At 54.9% G+C, this 25,001-nt stretch overlaps 1 protein-coding gene across 8 annotated transcripts in view; it reads right to left on the reverse strand.

The window, feature by feature from the left end:
* Window positions 1–24,600, reverse strand: part of Plekhg5 (pleckstrin homology and RhoGEF domain containing G5) — a 43,416-nt gene extending 18,816 nt beyond the window's left edge. Inside the window, exons 1-2 of one of the 8 annotated variants that reach the window (XM_050153238.1) lie at window positions 24,585–24,600; window positions 12,638–12,714 (exon numbers count right to left, since the gene is read on the reverse strand). In XM_050153238.1, coding sequence (XP_050009195.1) covers window positions 12,638–12,661 — 24 coding nt within the window. In that variant the 5' untranslated portion in view covers window positions 12,662–12,714; window positions 24,585–24,600. Of the gene's footprint in view, window positions 1–2,895; window positions 3,065–12,637; window positions 12,715–13,430; window positions 13,534–15,118; window positions 15,347–24,584 lie in introns of those variants that run through there. The other 7 variants (XM_050153237.1, XM_050153236.1, XM_050153234.1 and 4 more) reach the window with 7 other exon arrangements.
* Window positions 24,601–25,001: the final 401 nt, after the last annotated feature.

The following is a 25,001-nucleotide window of genomic DNA, read 5'->3' on the forward strand; positions in this document are numbered from 1 at the left end:
GGGTTTCTCCAAAGAGCCGCCAGTGCTCCTAACCACCAGCCTTGCCCTCTACCGGCTCCTGGTACTTTGCAAAGAGTCAGCGGCTCACATTGGATTTGCCATCATCTCCGGTCACCTCAAGGGGGACCACAAACACTGATGGTTTGTGCCTGAATCAATCACTCCTGCCGTGGTACAGGCTATAGGGATTTCCCTTTTCTTTGTCCTGGGCAGGAAAGGGAGGGCTAAGAGGCTCTCGTGTACCCCAGCTGGCCTGCAACTTACTATGTAGGTGAGAACGACCCTGCTTGTTTTCCTTTTTGTTTTTACAGGTTCATTTTATGTCATGCATGTATTTTTGCCTGCTTGCATGTATGTGCACCGTGAGCATGCAGTTTCCACAGAGGCCAGAAGAGGGCGTCAGGTCCCTTGGAAATGGAGTTGCAGGTGTGCTTATAAGCCACTACATGAGAGGCTGGAACTCAAACTTGTGTCCTTTGGAAGAGTAGCCAGTGCTTTTAACAGCTGAGCCTTCATGCTGCTGCCCTGATGGTATCTCAGAAAGATGGAATCCTAGCCTGCTAACTCCCCAGCCCCTAACTGGTTGGCTGTCCATGGGTGGTCAGAGGGAGCTGTTCTAGAAGGACTCACAGTATATCCACCGAGAACCCTCAGTGACTCTTCCTCACTCTGAGTAAGAACAGAAAGTCCCCAACCGAGCCTGCAATGCTAATGTTCCTCCGTTGACCTTGTCTCCAGCCTGGCAACCCTGTTCCCTTCCTCTCCTGAATATTCCACCCTGGTGCCGCCACACGGTGAGCCCCACAAGGACTGGTATTTTAGTCTACCCGACTCAAAAGCCTATCTCCAGGCCTAGACACACCCAGGCTGTCAGCTTTTGTGGCAAGTGCCTTTCCCCCACGGGGCCATCTTACCAGCTCAGTACTTGTATGGTTTATTAGTTAGATGCTAGAGGGTGTTTGGTTGAGAGGACCTGAACAGAGATGTCCAAGATGACAGACAGACGGAAGGAAGATGGCCAAGACAGCAGAGGGAGGGATGGAAGTGGGGAGTGGCAGGGAGGTAGGGGAAAGTCGGAGCTCCTTTCTAGGGGCTGCGTTCAAGTCTTCTCTGTCATTTCCTCTCATCCTCCTTTACACAGGAGGCTGGTAAAGCTCAGAAGACAAACTGCCAAAGGTTGCACACCCAGCAGAGCCAGGGCTTGAAGCCTGCGTGTGGAACGCCTGACCACAGATTAGTCTCATTCCTGCCCCTGCCAGGTACCAGACAATGGAGAGATAAATGGGGGGGAGGCGGACCCGAGTTAGCCTTGCGGGAGGGTGGCTCGCAGGAAGAAACCAATCTGAGTCTGAGGCTTGGTGTTCGGGCTCTTGTGTCTCTCCTCTCCCCAAGAAAGGACCGTAGGCAGGTGGCCCACTTGCCCCAGGGGAGATGACAGGAACTGAGTCCTGTGCATTGGCAGCAATGGACATTATGATGACCCAGATTCCGGACAGCGGGTAGCCAGTTCCAGTTCCTGTGTTAATCCACTGCTAATCAAGGCAGGAAAACACGTACCTGCCTACAGCCACAAATCCCAGGGAAGGCAGAGAACGGCCTGGCTTTGTTCAGTTAGGGGCCTCCCAGCTTCAAGAGCCTCCTCCTGACAGTGATCTGGGGGGAGACACCTGCTCCCCTTCAATCTTTGTCAGGCACTGGCCAGTCCACCAGCCTGGTCTGGGCTTCTGGCTCTAGCCCCCCTGCTGACTAGGATAACTTCAGGCTGTACACCAGCTAAGCCTGGTTCTGCCTCAGTGTGACAGACAGTAAGGACGGCTGTAAGTCGTGTGTTCAGGAGAAGGGTTCCCAATTAGGGGCCACAATTCTGTTTTTAAATTAAGTCAATATCAAGACAGCAGATTCGGGCTCAGGCCTTTATGCCCAACACTCTGGACACAGAGTCCGGGAGATCTCTGAGTTCAAAACCAGTCTGCTATACATAGTGATTCCAGAACAACCAGAGATACCCAGTGAGACTGTCTCAAAAGCGAAAGTGCAGGAGCAAGTGCGGATTTGTTTAGTGCCTTCTGGCTGATGCATCGGACATGGCAGCAATAGCTGCCTCCACCGCTCCTGGCCTATAGTGTAGGTTCAAGGGACCCACAGGGTCAGTTTGCAGGAACTGAACCTGAGTTTCCATATAAAGTAAGCAGGCTGTTCTGGAATAGCCAGAGAAAATCACAAGCTTAGATCAGAGGCTGAGGTCGGGCCTGGCAAAGCCCTCTTGGGTAGCCTTCCCACTTCCTCATATCCCTCTTGCCAAGTAACAGTCTCCCAGCACTAACTAAAGCAGGCTCCTTCCCGGAGCTAGACTCTCTGATCTTCCTAGAATCCCCCGACTTCCTTACTGTCCTCCAAACCCACCTCCATATGAAACAGCACCCACTCCACAGGAGAAAGTCAGCATGTCGGTAGGGAAGTTGCTCTGGAGACAGAGACGTGCGCGCGCGTGCACACACACACACACACAGAGGACACAACCATCCCCCCTCCACCCCACTCCTAGGCCAGAGCACGAAGCTCAGAAAACAGGCTCTCTGCTCACACAAGGGCTGAGACTAAGGGCAGGAGAAGCAGGGCCTGAGTGGCAGAGGGTGTGGGACAGAGGAAGGAAGGGGGGAGGGGCGGCTTGGGCCCCACAGGTGTGTCCGGAGGCAGCAAACACAAAAGGCCCAGGGGTTGAGGGGCATCTCTGCCCACCAGCTTCTTAATCCCGAGGTGGGGACCCCCTCTCAAGCCCCCACTCCCAGCTGTATACAGTTCACAAGTTCAGCCATTCTGGCCCTCTGGAGTGGGGGACAGAGGGTACCCAGTTAAGCGTACCCGCTAGGCTTTGGCCCACCCACGTCCCCCTACCTGGCTGTCACTGCTGCGGGTGTGACCCCCGACCCAGGGGGACTGGGAGTCTGGGGAGGGCAGCTCGGAGCCCGGCCTGGTTGCTGCTCGGCGCCCGGAGACGCCGGGTCCTGTCCCCATGGTGGCTGGAGGAAGCAGCGGTCTGCACTGCGCTAAGGACAAAGCGCGGAGCCCCGCTTCCTGCCATTGTGCCGTCGCGCCCGGGAGGGGGTGGCTGGATCGGTGACACCCCGCGGAACCCCAGCCACTCCCAGGCAGAGCCACTCAGCTTTGAGTACAGCTTGGAGACCCTGCCTCTGGGACTGAGCCCACCCCAGGGGCTCAAGACACAGCACAAGATGGGTGCAGCCGGTTTAAGGATCAAATCCCTTAGGATCCCGCCCTGGGCCAACTCTTTGCTGGGACTCTGGCATCTTTTTGCATCCTGTGTTGAGTCCCATGCCAGCCCCATGCAAGGTTCTAGGGGACCCCCCACCACACACACCCACACATAAACCCCAAGCAAGAGCCTGGGGATCTCTGCTCCAGGGGCAGAGGTAGAGACTCCAAGGCAACACCTGACCTGGGAGAGAAGCAGGAGATGCGGGGAGGGCTGGTGAGAAAGAGTGGAGGAGCTGGGCAATCCCCAGCTGTCCCCCGGGAGTTGGGCCAGGGAAACCCCTCAGCCAGGCAGGCTTTCGCGGGAGGTCACTGGTATTGCTAGGATGGGGCACTGACGCCAGAGGGCGCTCAACACAATATGACAAGCCGCCAGCTCCCCCCCACCCATGGGGGTGGGACTGTCTCCACTCTGGTTATCAAGGGTTTCTACACTCCTTCCAAGGAAACTGGGGCACACTATTTTTTTGGTTGGTTGGTTGGTTGGTTTTGGTTTTTCAAGACAGGGTTGATCTGTGTAACAGTCCTGGCTGTCTTGGAACGCGCTTTGTAAATCACTCTAGCCTCAAACTCAGAGATCCGCCTGCCTCTGCCTGGGTGCTGGGATTAAAGGCAAGCTCCAAAAACCTCCCAGCTGAGGGGTGCGGATGACACCACTATTATCCCTTCCCGTTACCTAGGGGATAAAGCAGACTAAAAAAACAAGTGCAGAGTCATGGCTAAGCCCAGACTGGTTCATACAAGAACTCACTGTATAGCTGAGAATGACCTCAAGACAGGGTCTCCAGAAACTCTAGAAAGCTGTGATCACCATGGTGAGCGCTAATTTTTTGTTGTTGTTGTTGTTTCAATTTTGTTTTTAGAGACAGGGATTTCGAGGGCTGGGATTAAAAGCCCACGCCACCACTGCCTGGCCACGAGCGTTATTATTGGTTGTCAGTTGTCAACCTGACTACATCTGGAATGAACTACAACCCAGAAACGGAGGACACACATGTGAGATTATGATTTGCTTGGTTTGAAGATGAATCCACTTCCAATCCAGACCTTTGAGGCAGGAAGACACATCTTTGATCTGGGTCATACCTCCTGCTGGAAGCCCAAATAAGGGCATGAAAGAAGGAAGTTTTTGCCTGCTAGCAAGTCCATTCCTTTCCTGGCACTAAGACTCCTTCAGGATTCCAGAGTCTACCATAGACCAGCTGAGAAAGTCAGTCTTGTGAACTCTTGGACTTTCCATTCACGGCCCGCCATGACTGGATCAGCTGGCGCGTAGTGATTCTATATATAGAAAGAGATTCATTCTATAAATTCCGCTATTCTAGAGACCCACACCTGGTTTCCCCAGTTCTGGGAACCGAGTGCTAGGCAAGCTTCTACTGATGGAACTATATCCAAGCCCTGCTTTGTTAACAGAGCATAACAGTGCATTGTTCAAAGACAGGGTCTCACTCTTGTAGCCAGCCAAGGTTGGCCTTGAATTTGAGCCAATCCTCCTACCTCAACCTCTTTTATTTCATTTTATATTTTTACATGCACAGGTATGAAGGTGTCAGATGCCCTGGAACTGGAGATACAGACAGCTGTGAGCTGCTATGTGGGTGCTGGGAATTGAATCCAGGTCCTCTGGAAGAACAGCCAGTGCTCTTAACTGCTGAGCCATCTCTCCAGCCCCCTACCTCGGCCTCTTAAGCGTTGGGATTATAGGAGTGAGCCACCATGCCTGGCTTAAACCCAGACCTCTGACTAAGGCTGTGGCATCGCTTCTGTGGGCACTCCTCAGTCCCCTCTGAGGAGCACATACTGCCACTGGCACATCTACCCCCTAGATAGCCCCTGCATCTGACACCGTGGAAGACGGCAGGAAGCAGGGACTTCTGAGATGGTTCTTAGGGCAATAATTAAGCATCCACTTCAAGGGCTACCTTTATCCCCAAAGCCAGATCACTCACCATCTACGAGTAACTCCCTTGAAAACCAAAACAAAAAATCTCACCAGAAACTGATTGCCCTCATCTCCTAGGTGGTCCCATGTAATCATCTGTCCTCTGGCCTTCTGGCTGACAGCCCTAGGGCTCCCCAAGCTCAGAGCCCTCACCCCTCCGTCCAGAACTGTATGTGCTCTCGACCTTCAAATGGTTGGCACAGGGCCCCAACCCTACCTCCCCAAAGGACTCTCAAAATAACGCCCTGGCCTCCTTAGTCCCTAAGGTCGAATGAATCCCTTCTTAGCTTCCTTATAACATGACATTATTCTGCTTCCTTGTTCTCCGTCATTCTTTCCTGCAGAGGCCAGCGGCCTAGCTCTCTGGCTCACTCGGTGTCCTCAGCCTTCAGCACACAACCACAAGCAAGAGCAACAAACAAAGAAAAGCAAAGGAAGGGTCTTCAGCTAACGAAGAACTTGGGACAGAGAAGTTCTCAGGGAGGTTATCCCACCTGGGGCCAAGGGTCAACCAGAGCCTTCCCCACAGCTTAACTAAAAGGATTTCTCCCTCTTCCTGGAACCTGTAGGTGACCTTGGGCCTGCTGGCCTCAGAAAGATGAGCTTCCATTCAAATTCTGGTGGTCCTCAGCCTGTCCAGTTACTGGACAGGTTGCCAGTAGTTACAGCTACTGCTTCCCCTGAGTCCTCCCAACTTCCTGTCCAGGAGTTTGAGCAACAAATCCCACTCAGACTGTGGAGACAGTGACTGTCCCCAACTTAACAGGAAGAAGTTAAGGCCTGAGAGGCTGCGGGTTCCCCAAGGTGGCTAGAACGCAAGTCGGCAAATGCACGTCTGTGCTTGGAACTGCTGCCCACGGCCCAGGCCCAGGGTGGGGCTGGGGCATAGCACCAGGCTAAGTGGTGGTTTGGACAAGGTCTTGAAGACTACCTTCTTGAGAAGAAAGCAGAGCTCAAAGACAGCTTGGAGGGAATCCCAATGGTATGGGGGTAACTAAGTCCCGGAAAGTAAAGATCACTGGAGCCAAGACATTTTACCTCAAGATGACTTCCGAGTGACTGGGCTCTTGTCAGGCTCTGTCTTGGCTATTCTAGCGTGGGGTAGGGGGGTGGAGGGTGGAGGGCTGCTTAGGGGACCAGGAACTGCTGCCCCTTGACCAGAATGTAGGGTCAAGTTAGTGACAGAGTAGGGGTGAGGGAAAGAGCCAAAGTTCCTGCCATGAAAGGGGAAAGGCCTCCCACCTAACAAACTGCAAGGAGCTAAGGGGCAGACCTGAGATCCTGGCCCTTGGCTCCCTGGGGAAGGGGGCCCCTTTCCAGCCCAGCCTGGCTCCAGGGTGTGAGTCAGGGCTGCCTTGCTGAAACTGATACCCAGAAACCAGATGCAGAAGATGATAAATATTGGAGTCTCTGAGGCACCCCAAGCAGGCACTTTCCTCTCTAGGACACTTTCCCCAACCTCAGAAAGTCAGAGGATTCTGTGGCCATCGATGGTCCACACAGGGCCAGCCTGGAATAAGAGGAGCTCTGGATCCAGTAGGAACTATGGATCTGGGGCAGGACGTGGAGCCAGCTCGGTACTCGGCACACAGCAGATGGCCCCGAAACAGCAGCCGGGGTTCTTGTCTGAAAGACACACTTGCCCTAGGCTTCTCTAGCAGGGCTGGGCTCCCCTGAGAGATGGCCCAGGGCTCTACCCGCCACCTCAGATATCCAAGGGTGGAGCCTGCATGCGTGGGCAGGCCAGTCAGGGTGGGGTGGCTCTGCCAGGCAGCTCTGACTGCAGGCGGTTCACGGGCCTCCTCCTTTCCCGAAGGCTGGGCCTCACCCTTTTGTCCTATGGGTCTCCAGTCCTGCTTGGAGGCAGAGCCTGACCTTAGACAGACGGCACAGGAGCAGAAGCCAGACTACAGCTCCCTCAGAACAGGCCCCTTCCTTAGTAAAGGTCCCGGCTGGGCTGCGGTCTGTGAGTCTTACCCCCCCAAGGCAGCACCCGGATTCCAGGGACCTGCTTCACCAGTGGCGCTCCAGAGGATCATGGGGAAGGAATCCTTAGAGGTTTTGTGCCCCACCTAGCCCTGCTCTAGCCCAGTAGCAGCAATCTTCTCACCGTGTGAAGGCAGCGCTGGCCGGCCACCACTAGAATGTGCCACAACAGCTGTTGTGTCCTAGTGGGCACTGGACCTTGATGTGGGGCCCAGGAACAGTAAAAACCCAAGAGCAAGGTCACTGAGGAGGGTCACCCAAGGAAGGGGAAGCATTTGTAGGGCCTGGAGACCCTTAGACTTCTCTCTCCCTGTGTCCCACCAAGACTGGCAGATTGGTCTCACTGGTTCATCAGGCAGCCTGAGGCACAGCCTCTTGCGACCCCTGCTGGCCCCAGGGGCCTTTTCATCTGAGACCAATCGGGATTCCCGCAGGGGACGGGGTCATTCCCTACATCCCCACCCTCACTAGCCAGTGGCCCTCACCCCATGGTCAGACTCCTCAAGGCGCAGGAGCAGTGTTTGAGCACATTCCCTCATTAAATAAGAAGAGAGGTGTCAATGGGAACCCTCAGCAGGGAAGTGCAGGCCTTGTGAGGCCCCCTAACCTGGACCACCGAGGGACCACACTGTCTCCTCCTTATAGCCCAGGCTTGAGCTACACACGTCAAACCCAGAGGTGCACAGAGCCCAGAGCAAGGAAAACAGCAGACACGGGCCCTGACTCACCCATCAGGCTGAGACATAAGGTGTCACAGGAAAGTCCTGCTCACCAACCAGAGGGTGGCAGGAGGCCAAGCGGTGGCTCTGGGGGATAAGCTAGGATCCTGGATACCGGGAGTGAAGAGTGGGCTTCATGGCATGTGATAGGCTGGCACTCCGTCCATCCATAGCAGACAGAGTCCCAGGTCCTTCACCTGGGTTTCAAGAGAGGACACAGGGAGAGGAGGGGCTGTGACAAGAAGCTGTCCCGACAGGAGCAAGCAGGAGACCAGGCTGAAGCACCCGCAGCCTGAGTCTATGAGGAAACTGCCTCAAATCAGACTGGCTTCTGGCCATCTGAACAGGGTGTCCCAGAGGTGTGCCTGGCTCTCTCTGGGTTCCTTACAAAAGACATGCATTGATTTCTATGTGACGTGTATGAGTATTTCATCTGCATGTATGTATGTGCACCACAGGTGTGCTTGGTGCCCACACAGGTCAGAAGAGGGTCTGAGATCCCTTGGAACGGGAGTTATAGACAGTTGTGAGCTGCCATTAGGGTGCTGGGAACTGGATCCAGGTCCTCTGCAAGAGAAGCCAGCGCTCTCAACCAATGAACCATCTCTCCAGTCACCTTCCCCCCTTTTGGAGAGGATTTCATTGTATAACCCTGGCTGTCCTAGAACTCTCTATGTAGACTAGGCTAGCTTTGAACTCATGAGTTCTCCTTAGTATTCTGAATGCTAGGACTAAAGGCATGCGACCACACCTGGTGTGTTGTTTTTATTTTTATGTGTGGGAATGCTTTGTCAGCATGTATATATGTGTACCAGGTGTGTGCCTGGTGTTGGAGAAGAGTCTAGGGTGTTAGCCCCCATGTCGTGATCCACCATGTAATGCTGGGAATCGAACCCAGCCCTCTCTCTCCAAGAGCAGCCAGTGCTGTAACCCCTGAGCCATCTCTCCAGTCTCCCTCTCCTCTATGCTTTTTTATTTATTAAAGATTTATTTTTATGTGCATTGATGTTTTGCCTGCATGTGTTTGTGTGAGGGTGCCAGAGCTCCTGAAACTGGAGATACAGACAGTTGTGAGCTACCATGTGGGTGCTGGGAATTGAACCTGGATCCTCTGGAAGAGCAGCCAGTGCTCTTAACCACTGAGCCATCTCTCTAGCCCTGCTTTTTTTTTCTTTTTTAATAAAAGGTCTTGCTATGTATCCATCCTAGGCCAGCCTCAAACTCACAATAATCCTCCTGCCTCAACCTCTTGAATACTATAATTACAGGCATGTACTATCATGCCTGGCTGAGGCCCTTTGCAATTGGCCCATGCCTGTCACCCTTGGGTGGATTGTAGCTCTCCTCTCTCAGCATCCTGTAACTTACTTAGGACTGGAGGGTAGATAGAGAGCCACAGTGGAACAAACAACCCAACCTTTCTTTCCTTACCCCAGAAGGGTAGAGCTGGGGTTCCAACTACCAGCACTGTCTCTGTGGAACTGGACGCCACCAGGCAACTCCTCTCCTCTGATCTTACTCGCTGGGCAGGTGCCCCGAGTTTTCAATTGCTTCCCTCAGATTATTTAGCCACAGCCCAGGCAATCGACACTCACGGCTTCTCTGGTCCTGCCCTGTTCAGCAGTGACGGGACCACCACCCACTCATAGCTGACCAGCCTCTAAAAGGACCATCACCTCCAAAAGCCCCCAAACCTGGCCATTCCCAAGGGAAGCTGGTATCCTGCCTCTCTCTCCCAAAGCACTGCCCAGAGAACAGGCCAATCCTGTCACCTTGCTCAAGGCATCCCACCTACCCCTGCTCAGGGACATCACAGGTGCAGTACACTTGCTCCTTCGGCCCTGAGTACACAGGCCTTCACCTGGACACGACCCCAGATTCCTACTCTCTCCACTCCACAACACTGAGAGAACTCTGGGGTTATATCTATACCCACTCCATCAATCCTAGGCTCCTCATCTGCTTGAATACGCTCAAGGACGGGGGGGGGGGGGGGGGGCTCATGACTAGACAATGAAGGAACAGCTCCAGACGTTGAAAACATCTCTATATGGAATCAAATCTCGCCTCTCTATCCAGGCCCTACAGAGCAAAGCAGAGAGCATCGCCTCTCTCCCTGGCAGCTGTCTGGGACCCTAGAGCAGGAAGTCCTGACTGAGGCTCAGGCCCTGCCTTGACCACAGCGTGTTGGTCACTCTGCGGAAATGGAGTTGCCTCTACCACCCAGAGTGGGCTGCTGGCACAAGGCACACGCTGGGGCTAGCACAGGATTCTGAGCAAACACAGCTTCTACGTCAATATTCCCAAATCCTTCAGTGGTCCAGTATCGGCCCTCTGCCATGTCCCCTTATGACCCAAGTTGTGGAGCAGACTTACCAGAACGCTTACCACAAGGAGGCCCAGCAAGAACAGGGCATCAGTCACCGCCCCATGGCTATCCCATGACACTCACCTGCCTTGGTCACCCCCCACCCCCAGTGTGTAATATGCACTTGTCGGGCAGTCTGGTATGGAGCCCTGTGAAGTCTCTCTCAGGGAGAGACAGAGGGCACACCCAAAGCCTGGGAGACAGGCTTGCTGAATCCCCCCCCACACACACACATAAGGATGGAAGTCCACGATGTCATCGAGCATTCTCGTACGCCGTGGCATGCACGGCGGGCACTGCGCTAAGCACGCTACACAAGGGGCTTCTTTTCATCCCGGACAACTGAAAGAGGTGCGCTGGCCTGCCCAGGGTCAGACAATTGCAAAGAAATCCTGGCATGCAACGGTATGAGCCATGCATCCTCACCCTGGACAGGGAGAAGGCACGTCTCTTTAGGGTCTCCACGGCATACAGCCCTGCCACTCAGGGCAGGACACGTAGAGCGCTCCTAATGCAGCCCACCTTCCTTCTCTTCAGGGTCTGTCCTCTACGACTGAACACTCTCCCAACGCCCCTGCCCTGCTCACTCTGTTCTGTCTCCACACCGCCTATTCCCAGGACCAGAGTTGACTCAAGAAAGACCACCATGGTTACCCCGGCTCCAGTGAGTTCCAGAGACGGAAAGCAGGGGTGAGGCAGATCTCAGAAGTCCCAGCACCCAAGGGAGCCCCCGCCAGACTCAGGTGCAGCCCTGTCTGCAGACGGCCTTCCCGCTAGCAGCTCCTGGTGCAGCTGGAGACTGAGACCTTGTCCTCAGAGAGCCTCACCCTGGGGCAAGCTCCACCATGTAGGCAGGTTCCTTTGCCTCTCTGAGCCTGAGCTTCTCCACGGCACCTGGTACATCACCACAGCGCTAAGTCAAGGCACCAACAACAATCTTTGTCATTCTCTCCCGGAACCCAGTCCCTGTCCTCTCTGCCTCCACATTCCTCTCTACCTCATCCCCTTCCCTGGTCCACTCCTGCTTTCTTCCTGTTACCACCCATACCTCCACTTCCGTGAGGGTATCCTCTCCTTGCCAGAGATGACCCCACAGCTACAGAGCAGCTGAGCTGAGTCCCAGCAGGCCAGGGTAGGTCTGAAGGCTACAGAGGGCCAGCTGCTGAGACCAGCCCTCTTCTCGTGCCACTTGGGGCCCTGTGGGGGGGTGGGACAGTGTGTCTTGTCCCTCTGTCACCCCTTCAGGACAGATGCTTCAGGCTCCCAGCAGATGTGCTGAGGGAGCACTGGCCAGCTTGCTTGCCAGTCTGGGGGAGAGGCAGCCAGCCAACACCAGAGCCCAATGCCAGGCACCACCTGTGCCAGCAGATTGTATCTGACATCACTGCCGCCCCCTTGCCTGGTGACCACGGCAACTGGAGGCCGCCCCCTTCTCTTTCCACCCCCAGAACAGTCCTCATGTTCCTTCTGACCATGGGCCTCCTGTGCCGGATGAATGGTGGCGGTGGGGCGACATTTTAAATCTCCCCCACAGCTGGCGGGGCCAAACTGCATGGCAGTAGGAACGTGGGCGCTGGCTTTGCACACCTGACTCCTGGGTTCAGATCCCCAGGCTACCACTAGCCGGCCACGTATTCATAGGCCAACCATTTCACGTGTCTGAGCCTCAGTTTCCTCACCTAGTCCATAGGTGAGGGGATTGAGGCCAGGACCTACCCCAAAAGAGAGGAGCAAACTGCTACAGCTCTCAAGAGCTATTGTCACACAAATGTATGCAGGGAAGGGGCTGCCTCTTAGGAGCTGTGGGGCCTTGTCCAAGTCACAGGACCTCTCCGAACCTTGGTATCTTCATCTGGAAAGCAGGGTGACAATACCTTCCCTGCTGAGCTGCCACAGCCTTGGGTAAGCACAGAAAACGTGTGGCACGGAGCCCAGGGCATCAAAAGATATTCTTGCTGCCACCTCTCTCCCTGGCTCCCTTCTTCTCAGTTTATCCAAGCCCCCCCTCTCCTTCCCTCTGCCATCTCCACAGCTGTACTCAAGCCCCACAGTACCCCAGAACAACGTCCAGGTCTGAAGTGCGGCCAGGTGCCGAAGCAAACCATGGGGACCGCTTCCCTTCCGCTGTGGCTCCCATCTTCTCAGGCAGTGACAAGGACCCCATGAGGCTGATCTTGTTTTGATTAAAGTCCCCCCACTCCACTGTTCCTCGCCATGGACACCTTCTCGCTTCCTAAACCAGCCACCCTGAATCCAGAGGGCACCGCTATGCCCTGGCAAGGAGACCATGGATGTCCTGGGAAGTGAAAACTTGTCCTCCGTGCCCCAAGCTATCCAGTCCCCTACCTTGGCAGCCCGGCCCTTGTCCATGCAGGCTGGGTTCTGGCAGCGCAGCCCCTTCTCTTCTGCTGGGCTCTGGTCTTCTGTGGAGAAGCAGAGGGCATCAGTTCATGGATGGTGGCGGGGACCTACCCTCCCCTGGGCCCTGGTGGCCTCCAGACCAGGGGACTGGTAGGGCAGACTGCTCAATCCTGCCTTCAAAGGAAGTCAGTGTCCTTTTCTCTTTTAAATGCCAACTTATCTGCAGGGGAATCTGTTTGCAGAGCCCTTTTCTGTGCAGTTCCCTGGGGAAATTGTCCAGATTCCAGGGGGGAGTCCTTGGAAATCAGCTACTCCCTCCCTCAGTCCCACCAGAGGGAGGGGGGTAACTCAATGATTTCCTGGGGCCCCAGACTTTCTAAGCTATTCCAGGCAGGGCCACGGGGAGGGAAGAGGGGTTCAAGGGTCCAGGATGCCCTTCCTAGCCTAGTTCACTAAACTCAGACCCTTTGAAGCTAGACATTCCCTTCCCGAGGCCTGGGGCGACCTCTGTTCCCCGCTGTCCATCTCTGACCATGAGTTTGGCCCCCTCCAAGCTGATGCCTTTTCTTCTCGGAGGCTGGGGCGCCGCAGCGAGGGGGCAGGGGCGAGGGCAGGGCAGCTGCAGCCAGCCCCGGGTGCAGAGGCCGGCGTCCACCGGGCTCCAGCAAGGCCCTCCCCGGGGCAGGCCCGGCCCCCACCCCGCGCGGAGCCCTCCGAACCACTCTGGCCACCAGCCGGCCTGCAGGGCGGGAGCAGACGTCCGCCGGGTCGCACTCACCCATGGCGCCGAGCCGCCCGGAGCCGAGCGCGGGAGCGGGGGAACCGAGCGCCGCGGCCGCCTGGCGCGCGAGGCGGGGCGGGGCAGGTGGGCGGTGGGAGGAGCGCGGGGCGGCCCGCGGGGGGCGGGGAGCCGGCGGCCCCCGACGGCGCCTCCCCCAGAGACGGGGTGTGTCCCAGGTGGGGTCCCAGGCCCGGCCTTACTCCCCGCCCCGCAGGCCTCTCCACGGACGGCCGCGCGCGCGCCTAGTGCGCCCCGATTCCTCGCGGCCTCCTGCATCGTGGGCCGCACGGCGGCGGTGGCAGCGGGGGCTGCTGCTAAGGCCGGAAGTGCCTCCAAGGAGAAGGCGCCTCCTGCACCCAGACACGCGGGTCGGCGACACACACGCACCCCCACTGCTCCATGCCGCGCCACCACTCATTCCGAAAGGCTGCCACCCGCGGTCCCTGGGTCTAAGGACGCGGTGGAGGTGGGCGGGCCAGGGGCGGGTGGCCTCCTTGAACGGCAGCTGCTGTGGTTTTAGTGTCCCCAGCTCAGCAAACACACAGAACTTAAGTTTCGCAAAATTCCCCCAAGCAGCTCAGCATTCAGAGACCGCCCCTCCCAACCCGGCAGGCCCCCACGGGCTGGGTTTTTTCGGGAGCACCACTACACCGGCTAGTTAGGAAGGTTCCCCTAATGGTTTATGGAAATGGGATTACCAATAGGTGAACAGCTTTTATTGTTGGGTTGTTTTGTTGTTTTTGAGTCGGAGACTCACTGTGTAACCTCGAACTTACAGAGATCCACCTGCCTCTACCTCGGGAGTGCTGGAATTAAAGGCGTGTACTCCCACACTTCCCACAGGGACAGCGTTTTTTAAACCCTTGTTTAAGAAGCCCAGGATAAAGGATTTTGCTGCCCTAGTCTGACATCCTTGACCCCCCAACCCAAGATGGAAGGAGAAATCCAACTGTCCTCTGGCCTCTCTGCCTGCGTGTTTTGGCAAATCTGCAAGCACGTGCTGCACACACACACACACACACACACACACACACACACTAAATAGCTCTGGCTAACCTTGAACTCACAGAGGTCAGCTCTTCTCCACCCAACTCAGGCGCAGGGATTAAAGGTGTGGGCCACCACACCCTGTTTAGAAGGGGGACTTTTGTAGAACAACAAAAACTCAGGGTAAGGAGAGGCCCTGGGGCAAAGGGCTGTGGTGCAGGGTAACCTGAGGCTGAGAGGAAAGCTTTTGCAGCCGCCCCTCAGGCTTCTCTAGAGACTCTGAGACCATCCCTGCACTTGCCTCACATTCTCTGGTCCAGCCACACACCACAGAGCACGGACCTTCTCGGAGTCTCTGCCTCTTCAGCTGTCCAGCAGGCCAGGTCGCCTGTCCCGGCGCACAGGTGGGACTGACCCTCAGAAGACCCTGACCAGGCTACCTGGGTCACCAGTCCAGCTGACCCCAGCAGCCTTGCCTTTCAGGGGCTAGCTAACTCGACAACATTCACAACTACAGCAGCCATGGGGGGGGGACTTCCATGCACCCCGCCCAAGGAGTTTGCTCCTGGAAGATTCCAGGCCTCTGGGTTCTTAAAATATCAGTCAGGTTCTAGCATCCTTTGACCCCAAAGACCTCAGAATTCCGAGTCCTTATTCATTCTCCCCAACCCCCTCCCCGGGGTTTTATATAGCCCAACCTTGAACTCATGAAAAGGCTGAAGATGACCTCGAATCTCTGACGATCCTGGCTTCTCATCCTAGAAGCTGGGATTACAGATGTGCACCTTCTGTTTATCTGGCTCCTTACTCGGGACATTCGGTTGTTCCTCTGCCACCAGAAACCATGTGCCCTTTAAGTCCTGCTGCACCTGTTCCAGGACGAGCCACCGGACGGACTGTGGTGGCCACAGCCTGAGGATCTCATCTCTACAGTGTCGTGTCCTCCACTCATGTTTCTGGGTGCTGTGGCCTTTGCCTCCTGGGCTCATGTTCAAAGGACAAAGTCTCATGGGAGAAGGACTTTGGCATGTCTCAGGGCCCAGAGTGGTGCCGGGTCTGTCTGAGGGAGCAGGCAGAGAGACAGATAAGCCCCCCAACCCTGCCCAGGGCAAGCATGACCTCCCTTCCAGGAAATCTGCTGTCCCTGCACCCAGGTGGAAAGGGTGGGCCTGGAGGGAGACTTGAGGGGACACCTCCTTCTGTGTTGTCATATCTTGAACACACTGATTGGGCAAAGGTGGCCACCTAGCCTAGCTAGCTTGGCCAATTAGATCTGTTCTCATGAGAGTTTGAACTGGGCCCTGAGGGCTTAGAGAGTCAGTCTGGGTGGACAAGAAGCCTCAAGCTTGTTGGGAAGCAGCGAGAAGGGGGCTTTCAGGAGAAACTGGTCAGTGCAAAGAACCGGGGCAGAAAGGATGAGGAGGCCTGCCACTGCTACCTGTCCTGAGCTTACCCAAGGCTCCTGTACCTTAACCTGGCCCCAGGCAGACCTGGAACTCTGAATTTGCTCTTCCTTGACCCCCAGCCCCACCACGCTAGAGACCATCTCCCTGAGTCTGAAATGACCCAGCTGACCTTCTGCTCCTCTGGCTCCTGCTAGCCTGAGGAAAGTCAGGGTCCCTCAGCCAGGAAACAAGCCCACTAGCTTCTTGCCCACTGTGTTAGTCACAGGACACCCAGCTTTGGCTCCCCACTACCCCCCCCCTCCCCACCCCGCAGCACGTTCTCTACCAGAACTAGGCAGAAGCCAGAGCCCGCAGACGTGTTTTGTTTGGCTGAGCACAAGGTTTCAAAAGAATCTCAGTTGGTTGCCAACTTTGAAAAGTCAGTAGATTTTACATAAAAATCCAGATTGTTGGCTCCCTTTGACAAACCAGAGGAGCCTGGCAGCTCTAGATCCATATTCCAGAAGGTTCCAGTTCTCAAGTGGTGTCTGTCTCAGATTGGTTCAAACTGCCCCCATCCAGAGACCTTGCTACACCCTGTGGCTCACACCAGCCCCTCCAGGGCTACTTGGGCACTTTCCAGAGCTCTCTTTAAGGCCCTTTCTGCACTGGCCAACAAAGTCTTGCCCATTCTTCTTGGCTCAGGAATGCTGTTTTCTGCCCTGTTGCAACACATTTTAGATCCAGGTGGATCTCCCTGCTTGACCTGCCCCGCCCCCTGTCCTGGGCTGTGCCTTTGAAGCAACCTATTATTTTCTCTCCGTCCTCTCCAGATAGCTCCCAGAGCAGCCCTCACGTGTTGAGCACCCGAAGGGAATTCTGCCTGCTCCCTTGAAGGCTTCATTTCACAGTCAAACCTTTGTGGCAACTGCTAGTCCCAGATGGGAGCCACTGGCCCCTGCAGTGAGGCAGCCCAGGCAAGCTCAACACTCGGGTGCCCTGTGTATATGCAACCCGAACAAGATCCCTTAAGAAATAATTTATTTTGTATGTATGTATATGTTTGTGTGCTTATGCACATATGTGCACACATACCTGCGGAGGCCAGAAAAGGGCGTGAGCCTGCCAGCTTGGGTGGCGGGAAGTGAACTCAGATTCTCTGCAGGAGCAGCAAGTGTTCTTTGCCACTGATACAACACTTTCCCAGTCCCTTAACCCATCTTGAAGACTTAGTGTGGGGTTGGGGGAGAAGGTAAAATATTTCAATGATGTTTGTTTTGGTTTGGGTTTTAGTTTTTTGAGACAGGGTCTCTATCTAGTTCCAACTATCCTGAAACCCCACTATGCCTAGCGGAAACAATGTCTTTCTAGAAAAAAATTTCAGCCAGGCACTGGGGATGCACGCTTTTAATCCCAGCACTCAAGAGGCAGAGGCAGGCGGAGGGACAGGTTCCAAAGCTACAGAGAAACCCTGTCTCAAAACCAAAATAATAATAATAATAATAATAATAATAATAATAATAATAATAATAATAATGATAATAATGATAATGATGATGATGATTGAAGAAGATACCTTACATCAACCTCTGACCTCCACATGCATATAATACATACAGTTATGTACCATACATGTACCATACAGAAAAGCAGTTAAAGAAGGAGAGAGAGAGCAAGAAGGCTCAGCACTTGAGAGCGCTGACTGATATTCCAGAGGACCTGGGTTCATTCCCAGTACCCACACGATGGCTCCCAACAGGCTCTGTAATCTCCTGTTCTAGGGACTCTGGTGCCCTCTTCTGACCTCTGCGGGCACCAGGCACACAAGCAGCACACAAACAGAAAGGCAAAACACCCACATACATAAAATAAATAATTTAAAAATTAAACTGAAATCGAGGCCAGCCTGGTCTACAAGAGCTAGTTCCAGAACAGGCTCCAAAGCTACAGAGAAACCCTGTCTTGAAAAACCTAAAAAAAAAGTTCTACTGGGTAGAATTGTTTTCAAACACTTGAGAGTGAAAGCGTGATCACTTCCTCCGTTTATATATGAAGAGACTGAGTCACTCCAGACAAGCAAACTCCCCTAAGGTTACAAAGGCAGCCAGCGATGAGACTGGAACCAGCCTGTCTCTAGGACTCCAAGCCTGACCCTAACCATCAGTCCACAGAGCCACCATTGTGCCCGGCACAATTAGGTATTAAACAAAAATAAATGATCCTTCCAGCATGAACGAGCGCCTTCCTTCTTTCCCCGTGGGCCTCGGGCTAACACAAACGCACCTGTCCTCAAATTCTCCGGCAGAGCCCTCATCTAGGGGCTGGCACACAGATGAGCCTCCCCGTCCACTACCTCCCAGCCCCAGGCCGGACCACCAAAAGGCTGCCCCTCCCAGGAAACAGCTGTGACCTTGGATGCCCCCTCCCACGCTAGCTCTGCCCTCCCAGAGGCCTATCTATGCCTGAGCAACTGGGCCAATCCTTGACGGGATGCAGTACTCCCCAGCCCCTCCCCCACACATACACACTGAGAAGGCTGAAGAAGGCAAAAATTGTCTCAGAATAGGCCAGAAGCCAGAGGGCTGTGCCCTGAACCAGTGACCACTGGCCTGGATAATCTGCCACTCCCGCTAGCAGACCCCAGTCTGGGCATCCCAAAAAGCCTAAGGGAGAAACGGAATGCAACTCAGCTGGTAGGATGCTCGCCGAGCATGCAGGAAGTCCTGGGTTCAATTCCCAGCCCTGCATGTGAGGTGTGGCAGAGCCGCCTATCCCAGAAACCCACAGGCGGAGGGAGACGTCAGTGCCAACATCAGCTTTAGATGTCCCTGGGGACATCTCAGTGGAGGAGCTGCCGCCATCAGATGATCTGTAGGCAAGTCTGTAGGGCGTTTTCTTAAATTAATGATTGCTATGGGAGGGCTGGTGCCACCCACTGTAAGGTGGTCTAGGCTACATAAGAAAGCGCGCGCTTTGGCAAGCAAGCCAACAGAAGCATTCTTCCGCGGCCGCTGCTTCATCCTGCCTCCAGGTCCCTGCCTCTGCTTCCCCTGATGATGGACTGCAAGCTGTAAGTCAGATAAACCCTATCCTCTCCAAGTTGCTTTAAAAAAGAAAAAGAAAAAGAGATTTATTTATTATGCATACATATCCTGCCAGCATGTATGTCTACATGCCAGAAGAGGGCGCCAGATCTCATTGTAGATGGCTGCGAGCCATCATATGGTTGCTGGGAATTGAACCTAGGTCCTCTGGAGGGGCAAGCAGCCAGTGCCCTTAACCTCTGAGCCATCTCTCCAGCCTCTCCAAGTTGTCTTTGACCACAGTGCTTTATCACAGCAACAGAAACACTAAGACAGAGGCCAATCACTAATACATGAAACCCTGTCAGAAAATAGAACCCGTGAGAGGCAGTGGTGGCACAATCTTTAATACTAGCCCCGTGGGGGGGGGGGCTGTAGAGATAGCCCAGTGGTTAAGATCACTGACTGCTCTTCCAGAGGACCTGGGTTCAATTCCCAGCACCCACATGGCAGCTCACAACTGTCTGTAATTCCCATTCCATGGGACTCAACACACCCATGGCAAAAACACCAATGTACATAAAAAAAAAAAAGAATAAATACTAGCACTCGGGAGGCAGAGGCAGGTGGATCTCTGTGAGTTCAAGGCCAGCCTGATCTACAGAGTGAGTTCCAGGGCAGTTAGGACTGTTACACAGAGAAACCCTGCCTTGAAAAACCAAAAAGAAAAAAAAAAGAGAAAGAAAGAAAGAAAGAAAGAAAGAAAGAAAGAAAGAAAGAAAGAGTGAGCTTGAGCCCCTTCCCAAAGTGCTATGGCAGTGTTTCTCAACCTTCCTAACACTGCGACCCTTTCATACAGTTCCTCATGGTGTAGTGACCCCCCCCACAATAAAATTACTTTTGTCGCTACTTCATATCTATAATTTGCTACTGTTATGAATCATAATGTAGATATCTGATATGCAGGATAGCTGATATGTGACCCCCCCCCCTCAAAGGGGTCATGACCCACAGGTTGCAAAGCCTTGTGCTGTGGGAATCTGGGATGTGCGTTAGTTAAATGCGGACCCCATGGAGGAATAAGCACAGGCCATGGGCCTTAATGCAGTTCCTGCTTACAGCCCAGATTCACCGCTGCCATCATCCGGGTGCCAGAGTCTAACCATCACCCCGCACCCACACCGCCCCTCAAGCTCAGTCAAAGGTGGGAAGACACATCTAGAACTCCTTCCTGTGGCTAGGAAAACTGTCCACACTGTTTCGGCACGTAACTTGTGGCCAATTGGCCACTTCCTCTGCCCGAGGCTGCCATGGGTCCCTGCTCATCTGTCCATCTGCCGGCTGTGGGCTTCCTCCTAAGGCTCCGAGGAGGAACTGAGAGAAGGACAGGAAGAGAGGCTGCAGAAAGAGTTTGAGATTCTGACTCTGGACAGCCGTGCGCCATGGAGGGGCCCCACCCCCGACCAGGCTTGGCTGGTTCCAGGACCTAATACCCACCCACGTGGGTCCAGGCCAGGGGCTGACTGGCAGCAAAGGACTGAGCCCACACAGACAGCTGTGTGCCTTGGTTCTCCCACCCAGCTGCCTTAGCTCCTCCCGGGATCATCTCACGGGCCGTTAGTGCCTCGCCAGGACTTCTGCCCACCGTACAGAGAACTGGACCTGGGAGCAAGTGGGCGGGAGAGCCTCAGCTGCGGGCTTGGGCTGAGGGTACATCTGAGTGCTGTCACGTACGACCTCACGGAGCTTCACCAGAATAAAGGCCCCAAAAGAATAGCCCTGCCCCAAGAGGATAGGCATGAAGATTCAGGACCAGGGCTTAAAGCCCACCCAGGGAATGTCAGCTAGGGGGGTCTGTGTGTCTGAGGAACCCAAAACTGCAGGCAGTTGGTCATTATGGAACCCCAGAGGCAAGAGAACACCCTAGGCAAAGAAGAGACAGGAGAACCCTGGAGAGAAGGAGGTTCGGCACACTGCAGTTGCCACCATTGTGCCCGTGAAGCTCAGTCCATTCCTGCTGAGTCTCCCTGGCTTGCAGCCTCCCTGAGACTGGGTATCACGGAACCTGACGGTCAGCAGGACTAGTGAAGAAGATGGGCCTCCCGCAGCTGGCTCCACCCCACCCTCTGATTGCGGATTTCTCCCCACACCTGCCCCTGCATCCTTTCTCCTCTGCCACTTTGCCATGCTCCTCACAGACCCATGTTCAAGGCAGCATGGCCACTGCTCAAGACGCTTGGACACACTTCTAATGGAGCCCAGAGCTCGGGCCAGCATGGGCAAGAAACCCGTCTCCTCCCAGCAGTGACAGCGGGGGCAGCGGGAGGGCTGTCCAACACACTTTTCATGCCTCCATGTGGTCCAATGGCTCCCCCAACTTCTCATGGCAGAACCAAGGCCTAACCTAGCCCTCTAGACACAGGACAGTCTCGTGAGAGGACTCCAGGCAAGCTGGGGAGTTCATGTCCCTGTGAGACTCCCGCTCTCTTTGCTTTGGCCTCCCAGAGCATGGGGTTAAAAGTAAATGAACCAAAGCTGGAACCCAGCCATTCTGTGGGCTGGTCATCAGCTTCTGGCTTGGCTGCTGTGGTCCAGGACTGTTTTCCAGCAACCAAGCCAGAACAGATCACGGGTCAGGCCCACAGAACCAGTCCAGAGCGGATCGAGGTTGCTGAACTTAGACCGGCAATTACAACAATCACAGCCTGCCCAAATTGGGCCCTATCTGACTGCCACTGTGGGAGGTGATCCACCCAGTCACCCCAGGAATTGCTCTCAGCCTCTCATGATAGCACCAGGGATACTATTGTCCCCAACTATGCCAAGGCCCTAGAGCTGAGCACCCCAAAACTTTGCCAGGCCTCTTGAGGACCACAATCTCACCATGGTTCTGCTTAGGTATTTATAAAGTGGAGGATAACATGGCAAATAACCCACATCCCTAAATTAGATCAGAAATATTCTGGAAAAGCTCAGCCCCTGGCCTTGGAGGAAGGGATAGGGCAGAGCCAGAGCCTTGGCCCAACTAAGGCAGGTGGCCACTGCTACCACTGCTCTGCAGCTGAGACTCCAAGGTTAGTGAGGGGCAGGCGTGCCCAGCTGGCCACCCGGAAGGATGGAGCACTTTGACACGTTCATTACCATCTGATCATCACATTTGAGGCCCTGTCCCTCCTGCGGTGGCTCTCCAGAGGGACCCCACACCACCACAAGCAAGTGATCTTCAGCAACACATGCCCAGCCAGCAGGCCACAGGCTTTGGCCAGCAGGAGTGGCCAGGCAGACCAGGTACCCACAATTCCTCCAAGTCCTCAGAGGGAAATGGCTGTACCTACCCTCCAAGTCCTCAATGATATCCAGAGCTGAGCTCCAGGAGAAGCGTTCCACGGCCCCCAGCTCCAGCTGGGTCAGGTCACGGGGCAGGGTCTCTAGCTCATAGGTACCCCGCTTCCTCCAGTAGAGAAACATGTTGACACCTGGGGTTCCCCTTGCCTGGCCCGCACCTTCAGAAGCTGGGTGGTTCCGGGGACCTCAGTCCCCGAGGCCTGGACACAGTGGTACCAGGATGCAGAGGGGCTGCAGAGACCAGTGGGGCAAGCTTTGGGCTGGCAATCATGGCCCTCCCCAGGGAGGAAAAGGAGCATTCTGGGAGTGGCCGAGGGCCTTACATCTGACCAATGGCTGGGGCCCCTGCCTCACACAAAGCCCCTTTCTTCCCCTCCTACAGACATTTTACACATTTTGCCTTCCCAGCCCCCTCAGAGCCCCCACCCAGGAGATGGGCCGTCCGTCTAGGGATGCAGAGGCCTGGAAAAAAGTGCAATTGTTTCCTGTCTCTTTGCTAAGATAAGTTTTCAGAGGAGAAAAATGTGCTGCCCCAGGGACAATTCCAGGTCTCCACCATGACCTATGACCCGGAACAGCCCCAGCTAGCTCACAGATTCTCAATGAAAGATGAAGGCACCTGTGGGAATGCCAGGAGGTACCCTGAGAGTATGCTCCAGGCTCTCCCCGGGAAGTTCAGATATATCTCCTGCCTCCATTGCGCGAAGGGTTTCCAGGGAGTCAGAGGGCACAAGCCCTCGCCTAGGCCAGTTATGCCAGCTGGACTCTTTCTGAGCTTCTCTTCACCCTTCGCCAGGCTCCCAATCACCCTCTCCTTCCTCAGCCTATGACCCACAGCAGGGGATGAGCCCTGGGTGGTTGAGCTTGGGCCAGGGACCCCTAGCATCATCAGGGAGCCTCACTGTTCCCTGCAACATAGGCCCCCAGGTCAGGATCTGAGAAGGACGGAGCGGAGCGAGAGTGAGGGCTCGGTGGTACAGAGTTTAAGACAGGAACCAGGGGAGGAGGGGTAGGACCTAGCTGCATGTGTGTGGCCTGGCTTCCATCTCAGGCAGGGGTGGGGGTGACAAGAACCATGGAGGAGAAGAACCAACAGCATAGGTTGGAAAAGAGAAAGTTCCAGGCCAGACCTTGTCTCAGCTGGGCATGGAGAATCAAGTCTGAAATCCCAGAAGTCCGAAGGCTGGGACATGAGAATCCAGAGCCCCAGGCCCTGGGAGGTTGGGTCAGTAGAATCGAGAGCCCCAGGCCAACTGGAGCTATATGGCAAGATCCTGTCTCAAAAAAGAAAAATACCAGTAACAAAAATCTGAGGCTGGAGACGAAGACAGCTCAGCATTTAAGAGTTCTTGCTGCTCTTCCAGAGGACCTGAGTTCAATTCCCAGCACCATGTCAGGCAGTTCACAACTGTCTGAAACCCCAGTTCCAGGGCACCTCACACCTCTGGCTCCTGTAGGCACCTGTACTCATGTGCACACACCGTGCAGACAGACATGCACATAATTAACATTAATAGAAATCCATCCTTTTTGTTGTTTCTCTATGTTACCACTGTGGCTGTCCTGGAACTTGCTTTGTAGACCAGGCTGGCCTCGAACATACAGAGATCCCCCTGTCTCTGCCTCCCAAGTGCTAGGATTAAAGGTGTGTGCCACCATGCCTGGCATAAAAATAATGTTAAAACAACAGCAAAAGCCAAACCAGCCTTTTCCCTCATTCAAAAACTGAAGGCAAATGGATCACTAGAAGGTCTTCTGGAGTCACCACCAGCACCCTCTCCAGTAAAGGCCAGAGCTGCAGAACCGGCTGCAGGACTGGGCAGGAGCCTCCGTGGGTTCTGCATGCACCCTCACTGCCCTCAGGCCCAGCGGCTCTCCTGGTTTTCTGTGCTTGTACCTCCCTGTCTGTGTTCACACCCACCCAACCTCCTTGCCTCACCTCTCCACCCAGGAGAGCAAGAGGCACCCTCAGTGGATCCAGACTGACTTTCCACACCTAAAACAATGGCCTGCAGTGCTCTGTCCAAGCCTCAGCCAACCTGAAACAGCTACCATCAGACGCGGCCGGACACCTCAACAGACAGCGGGAAGAAGGGCAACGGCAGATATTCCCGGGGCCTGGTTCCCTGCTGGGCACCTATTTCTCCTTTAATCCCCACCTCACTCCAGGGCAGTGATGGAGATGCTGATGTCTCTGGTGGGTGACCTGCCCGAGAGCCACACAGCGCTAGGCAGGGCCCCAGGACCATCTTCTCAGAGCTGGGCCACACTATTCTGAGCTAGGGGTGGCTCTCATCATCCAACCTCACTTGCCCACAGAGCCCTCTTGGTCACCTCGGGGTACAGAGCTGGGGGCCAGAGCAAGTCAGGTGACCCTGAAATGGAAGTCCATTCATTCAGCCCTAGCTTACCTCAAATTCAGGGCTCTTGGCACCTCCGTTTCCACGTGGAGTGTAGACCAGTTGGTAGTCTCCACTTGGGCCTCCTGGGGCTGGAAACCTTGGACCCCAGAGGCTTGCCCCTCGTCCAGATTTCTGGATCCTTCCCAGTTCCAGTGAAAAGCTGCTGGCCCAGGAGTCAGAGACAGGACAGACAAAAGTACAGGGAGCTTGGAGACCCCAGCGCCTGGCAGTGGCATCAGACTGGAGAGAGGTTGAGTCCTCTGCCAACCACAGCTGTTTCCCTACAGGCGGAAGTGTCTTCTGAGGGCCCGGCCAGGGACCACTGCAAGGTCTCGCTGAGTAAGGGGTCGAAAGAGGAAGAGATGCAGGTGGCCAGAGCTGGCCAACGCCATGGAAATGACACAGCTGTCATCCTTGGCTCTGGGC

The sequence above is a fragment of the Alexandromys fortis genome, unplaced genomic scaffold, assembly GCF_014885135.2.
Source record: "Alexandromys fortis isolate MF-2015 unplaced genomic scaffold, M_Fortis_MF-2015_v1.1 scaffold_88, whole genome shotgun sequence".
Taxonomy (NCBI): domain Eukaryota; kingdom Metazoa; phylum Chordata; class Mammalia; order Rodentia; family Cricetidae; genus Alexandromys; species Alexandromys fortis.